At 52.0% G+C, this 6,289-nt stretch overlaps 2 protein-coding genes across 2 annotated transcripts; one reads left to right on the top strand and one right to left on the bottom strand.

Annotated features, from left to right (window-relative positions):
• Nucleotides 1-93: 93 nt before the first annotated feature.
• BBA_01769 (uncharacterized protein) lies at nt 94-782 on the bottom strand (the record flags this gene model as incomplete). Its single annotated transcript, XM_008596866.1, has 3 exons — nt 94-166; nt 223-575; nt 660-782. The coding sequence occupies 3 exons, from the start codon at nt 780-782 to the stop codon at nt 94-96; spliced, it is 549 nt and encodes a 182-aa protein (XP_008595088.1).
• A 630-nt stretch (nt 783-1,412) lies between these two features.
• BBA_01770 (AP-2 adaptor complex subunit beta) lies at nt 1,413-3,940 on the top strand (the record flags this gene model as incomplete). Its single annotated transcript, XM_008596867.1, has 5 exons — nt 1,413-1,460; nt 1,638-1,885; nt 1,935-2,010; nt 2,067-2,431; nt 2,485-3,940. The coding sequence occupies 5 exons, from the start codon at nt 1,413-1,415 to the stop codon at nt 3,938-3,940; spliced, it is 2,193 nt and encodes a 730-aa protein (XP_008595089.1).
• Nucleotides 3,941-6,289: the final 2,349 nt, after the last annotated feature.

Genomic DNA, 6,289 nt, shown 5'->3' on the forward strand with positions numbered 1-6,289 from the left:
AGGTGCAGGAAAACCATCATTTCGGCATATTGCATTTTTTCCATATAGAGGCATTAGTAGACATGGACATGGACATGAATCAGGATGAATTCCTTATAGAGCCGGAATAGCGTGCTCCACGGCCTCTCTTTGAGCCTCCCACATCAACCAGTCTGAGCGTGTTGTTCTAAAACCAATTAGCATCTCGTACATGTTCAGTGTTTCCCGTAAAGAGTGACGTACGGCAAAAGACCCATCCCGTTTATTTTCCAGATACCCACCCCCAGCGCGGCAAGCTGCATAACCACATACACAAACTTGGTCTGAAGAATCTTGCTAGAGTTGGTCTCGGTCTGAAAGCGCTCAAAGGCCTGATTGGTATTGGCAAGGCCCATGATGGGGTTCTTGAAGGCCATAAAGACCATCATGATGCTGAATATCTGTAGAGAGTTGCCGGACATGTACATCATGATCAACGTCATGGGCAGAGACTTGACAGGCGCTAGCGCAACCTCCCAAGCCTTCTTCAGCTTGAGGGTGTCCATTTCATCGTGTGTCGGGGGCTTTCGTGGCGTAGTTTTGGAATCCTTTTGCTTCTAACATTATTGTATCGTATTAGCGCACATCTTTAATGCTGTACGGGCCACAAATGGCTGCCAGCCTAGGGTGGGAGCGCGTACCTTGTTGCCACCAGAACCAGCGAAGCCTGGCGGGTCAACGATGCCCGGTGCCTTGGACTTTGCGGCTGGGGGCGACTGCAGCTGCTGGACCCATTGGGGGACGGTAGAGGCTTTTGAGGTCATGTTGATATGATGCGCGAGCTAGACTGGGCGCGGCTTGCAGTGTCGCGAGATGAAGTGAACGTCGTAGGCATGATCGAGGCCGTCCCAGTGGCTGGCACAGTGTGGACCACAGCTTAGCTGAGCAACCGCCGCTACCAGCTTCCAACCGACCCGGTGCGCTACTAAAAACGTTTCGGCCGCGAGCCTTATCGATTACCGGTACTCCTCGGTCGATCCCCTTTTCCAAAGCCAAACGAGCCATGACGAATGGTGTACTACGTAGCCGCTGCAATCAACAGATTTCCCGATACCTTCGAATACGTCCTCGACACACGAATTCTATCGAGCGAGCGATATAGTCAACAAGAGGATCCGAATCGGGCATTCGCCATCTCCGCGCCACCATCACCCCTCAGTTCCGAGACCCCTCATAAATCTGCATTGTAGCGAGGCGCCAGCTAATTGCACTAAAAGCGACACTTCCTTGGTGAGGGGGACCTTGATCATTGCCGCCTGATTGATTCCCCAGCGCCCACCACGGAAGACGTGCTCCCGGCGCCGGCACACCATCAGCCTCTTGTCGCGTGACAGCTGTTCTTCCTCGCATACCGCCCTTTGCACGCGCGGGGTTATAGAGACCAGCCGCCCATCATGTCCTCCAAAAAGGATGGCGCTGGCGACTCCAAGCTGTTTGCTCGAGTAAGCTTATATTCACCCTGCCCTCTCTCGTCGCACATCTATTATTTGCCCGACCTTGTTTCGATTCCTGCTTGCCCTTAAGCATCCCGCCCTTGCACATTCTCCTCTTGCCGCCCTTCCCACACCGTCTTTGGAGCATGTAGGCCGCCGTGCAAGGCTCTGCAATCGACAGCAAAGACCATGGCCTTATTCCTGTACTACAATCCGCCGGTGACCCTCGAGAAGCTAAGAAGTCGACAGGGCAAAGTTGCGGAGCTCCGCCTCGAGCTCAACGGTGGAGGAAAGAAGGACAAGAATTTCTCCATGAAGAAGATTGCCCTGAAGCGAATAGTTGCCAACATGACCATGAGTAACAATGACATGGTTGCGCTGTTTCCCGATGTTATTGCGTGCATGAATCTCCCGAGCCTGGAGATCAAAAAGATGTTGGTTCTCGGGTGCGAATCGATGTATTCTCTTACTAACAGTGGACAGGTGCTTCCTTTATCTGGTCAACTATGCTCGTGTACGGCCCGAAATTGCTGTCAAAGCAATCCCGGTATTGGAGCTTGTGAGTCTACTTGTTGTACACGTGACAATTATCAGGACTGACGTATCTGTACCTAGGATATGGAAGATAGTAATCCGTTGGTGCGCGCTCTCGCCCTGCGAACCATGTCTTACATACACGTGCGAGATTTCGTCGAAGCCGCTGTCCCGATTGTAAAGAACATGCTGCGAGACGCGGACCCCTATGTGCGCAAGACTGCCGCCTTTTCCGTGGCCAAATTATACGACCACGACCAAAGTGTGGTTGAAGGATCTGACCTCATTGAGCGACTCAACTCTCTTCTGCGAGACGATAATCCGACAGTGGTGGCAAGCGCACTGGCTGCACTCATGGATATCTGGGAAAGGAGTGATGCTATCAAACTCACAATCGACTACAGCAACGCTTCTAAAATGGTTGCAATCCTGCCTGATTGCTCCGAGTATGCTTCTTGTTTCTGACGCGGTAATCACTGTATGCTGACCTTTGCCGCAGATGGGGTCAAACCTATATTCTAGAAGCACTCATGTCGTATGTGCCACAAGATTGCGGTGAGGCGTCGCTTCTAGCTGAGCGTATCGCTCCACGCCTATCACATTCAAACTCGTCGGTTGTCTTGACCTGCATTCGAGTTATTCTCTACCTCTTGAACTACATTGCCGACGAAAAGCAGATTTCCGCACTTTGCCGCAAATTGTCACCACCGCTGGTGACATTACTTGCAAAAGGACCCGAGGTGCAATATCTTGCGCTGCGTAATGCGCTCCTTATCCTGCAGAGACGACCTGAAGTCCTCAAGAACGATATTCGAGTTTTTTTCTGCAAATACAACGACCCAATTTACGTCAAAGTTACGAAGTTGGAACTTATCTTTATGCTTGCCAACGAGCACAATATTGACGAAGTCTTGACGGAGCTTCGAGAATATGCCACGGAAATTGATGTACACTTTGTGCGAAAAGCTGTCCGAGCGATCGGAAAGCTGGCCATCAAGATTGAGCCTGCTGCTCCCAGGTGCATCAATTTGCTTCTGGAGCTCGTGGCTACCAAGGTCACGTATATTGTCCAAGAAGCGACAGTCGTCATTCGAAACATTTTCCGCCGATACCCCAATCAGTATGAATCGATTATTAGCACACTGTGCGAGCATCTGGATTCTCTCGACGAGCCGGAAGCAAAGGCAGCCATGGTATGGGTCATTGGAGAATATGCCGATCGCATTGAGAACAGTGACGCTCTACTAGACGACTTTTTATACGCATTCAAAGAGGAGCCCGTCGAGGTGCAGTTGGCGCTACTGACGGCCACTGTGAAACTGTTTATTCAGAGACCTACGCGAGGACAAGAGCTTGTTCCCAAAGTACTGAAATGGGCGACCGAGGAAACAGACAATCCTGATCTACGAGACCGGGCATACATGTACTGGCGCCTGTTGTCGACCGATGTCGGCCTGGCTAAACAAATTGTAATGGGCGAGAAACCTCCCATTACAGCTGAGTCGGAGCAACTGGAGGCGGCGATACTCGAGGAAATGTGTCTCAACGTGGGTACGCTGGCAACGGTCTACCTGAAGCCTGTGCAAACAGTGTTCCGATCAGCGCGAGTGCGAAAGCTGCCAGACTCGCCAGCCCTACAAAAGCAGAATCTGCCGACGGACATTGATACCAACAAGACGATTAGTATGTTTGGCCGTGGTGGGCAGCCCACGGATATCGACCTGAGAAGTCGCGCCGCTGCTGGCGCCAACGGTAACCAGCAGGTCATCAACGACGCGGATGCATACTTTAACAGCGTCGCGCCGCAGCAAATGGCAGCGCTGCGAATGGATGGAGGCGACGATTTGTTTGATGGTGGCAATGTGACGGGCTACGTGGTAAATGCGCATGCACCACAGGCTGTCATGCAGCCGACGCAGGGAGGCGGGAGTAACGGTGACTTGCTGATGCTTTAAAGGGGCAGACTTTTGTAACAAGACTCTGATAAGCAGTATGCAAGTCTACTGTGAAGCAGATAGACATAGAAAATTGATGAGTACATGAGAACCGATGATCACGCGGCCGCTCACTTTGAATAGTGACTGACTGACACGATGGGAGTAAAGCGCATGTTCATGTTTGAGAATAGAGGAGATTGCATCAATATCGCATGCACTTGACTAATGTCTGTTCACACCATCATCGACAAAGGCGCTCTCGGTGGCTGTATAGTGTGATGATTTACAGCCCGGGGCGGTGGGGATCGGCGCGGTGGTGGCTCGCAAGTCAGCTGGCCGCCGCCCCAATTTGGTAATAGTAGAAGCCCGGGACTAGATGAACGTCTGGCAAGCGCCGTTCTAGATAGGCGTTTTCATTTCAGCTTGGCATGTAATGCCATCGTCATGAACGGTGTTCGTTGAGGGTAGCTTGCGGGCGCCAAGTCGCTAGCCAAGTCTGGGCTCTTGAGGGTTCAGCAGTATGGCCAAGCATGCACCAAGGGATTTAACATGTCATGGCTGTCATGGCAAGTAGTCAGGTCGGGCGTCTGGGCTGCTGCGAGAGAGAGATGCCGAGAACGTGTGCTGCCGGCTGTCGTTGCTGCTGCTGCTCAATGCAAGGACATGTAAACGTGATGCGAGGCGGTGCATGCGGGCATGTCTTGTCGCGGCACATAGTGGGCTGTGGTGGTGTTGCTGAGTTGAATGAGGGTTGAGTTGCTCCTCGATCATGGATTGCAACACGACGTCTTCCTCTGCAATCTAGAATTGAAGACTCGGCTAGCATGGAAGGGTGCTCACGCGAGTGAGGCGAATTCGAAGGCCGTCTGTGGCCGGCAAGTTAGCACTAGAACAAGACGGGCGCCAGCCGGGAGGGGACTCCACTATTGACATTGCAGAAGCGTAGCAGGAACCCGACAATGGCCGCTGGCGGTAGTGAGAAGCATAGGTAGCGACACGCATGTGGCAAAATACACGAATATGAGAATTGACAACGACCATCCCGTCTTTGAAGCCACCGGGACATTCCGTTAAGAAAGATGGCTTCAATTGATAAGACTTCAGCGCTGGCAAGCAAGCAAAGCCGTTGCGTTAGAGTTTACCGTCCTCGGGTGGATGCTTGGCGGTGTACCTGCGTGGTACGGTATCGGACGATGTCAAGCACACTTGACGATGCGACCATCTGTCATACAAGGCCGGAATAAATACAGCTCGATTGATCAGATAATTCAGAGAAAAAATCTTGTGGTCTCGGATAAAAGGCCGGTCGACCGGCAACAAAGCGAGAGATGACCGGAAGAAGCGTCGTTGGCCTGTCGAGTGGACAAGCAAGTACCGGTCACGCCGGTGTGCAGGCCGCTGGGCTTTAGTGGACAGCAGTGGAATCTGGGGGCAGGTAAAGACCCGCTAGGCCACTGCAGTGCCAGGGGAGTTGCTTGTTGCTTGAGTGCCTCGAGGTGGTTCTGTACAGTATTGTTATGGGGAATTTGGTGGTGATTTGCTCCAAATAAGCTTGGTCCCACTGTAAACAGCGCCTGGCCTGTGACGCCGCTGCAGCCGATCTCTTGTTGCGGCCTCTTGCCAGGTTGTAAATTGTAATGATGAGATAATGGTAATAACACGATACATTATGACTTGTGAATCGTCGTCTACTGCGGGAGTATGGTATCAACTCTACTGGTATCTGTTATAGGTAGATTATTTGACAGCTTAACAGATTCATTAAGCCCTTGCGACTTCCATATCAACGTGGCTCTGGCCAAGGCCTGCGGCCTGTAGCCTGCACCGCACTGGCTCTGCCTCTCCCAAATCTTCCCGATTACCTTCTTGTTCTCCTCGAAATAAATACCCGCTCCTTCCATTCTGCTCTGCTCTTCATCCCCCGTCCTTTTAGCCCTTGGATGACTTAGCTCGCCCGCCACCAATTTCAATCAACCCGTTTAATTCTTTCCATTGAGCTTATCCGATCATTTACTCCTCTCCGTCGCCGATCCTTGAATTCATCAAGCTTGCTCTCGGGCCTGGCCAGTGCCCACTGTAGCCGCATTCTCATCGTCTCCACCTCGCTTGGTCAAACCGTCCTGCAACTCGCCTCGCAGCTAGGTTGCTTTTCGCATCCTCAACACGCATCGACAAGACAGACGGTTCTCGAATCTGTTTCTTCCATTTTGTGCTCCCAGTCACGAGCCAGATACACCCGCGAATGACGAAAGTCGGCCTCTAATTGCAAATTTATCTCTTGGTTTTCGGCCCCCTATCAGGCACATCTGCCACCTTACCCCATCATCCTGGACCGCTACACCGATCTGTCCTAGCCCACCGTTCATC

Source organism: Beauveria bassiana, assembly GCF_000280675.1.
Source record: "Beauveria bassiana ARSEF 2860 unplaced genomic scaffold BBA_S00003, whole genome shotgun sequence".
Classification (NCBI taxonomy): Eukaryota; Fungi; Ascomycota; class Sordariomycetes; order Hypocreales; family Cordycipitaceae; genus Beauveria; species Beauveria bassiana.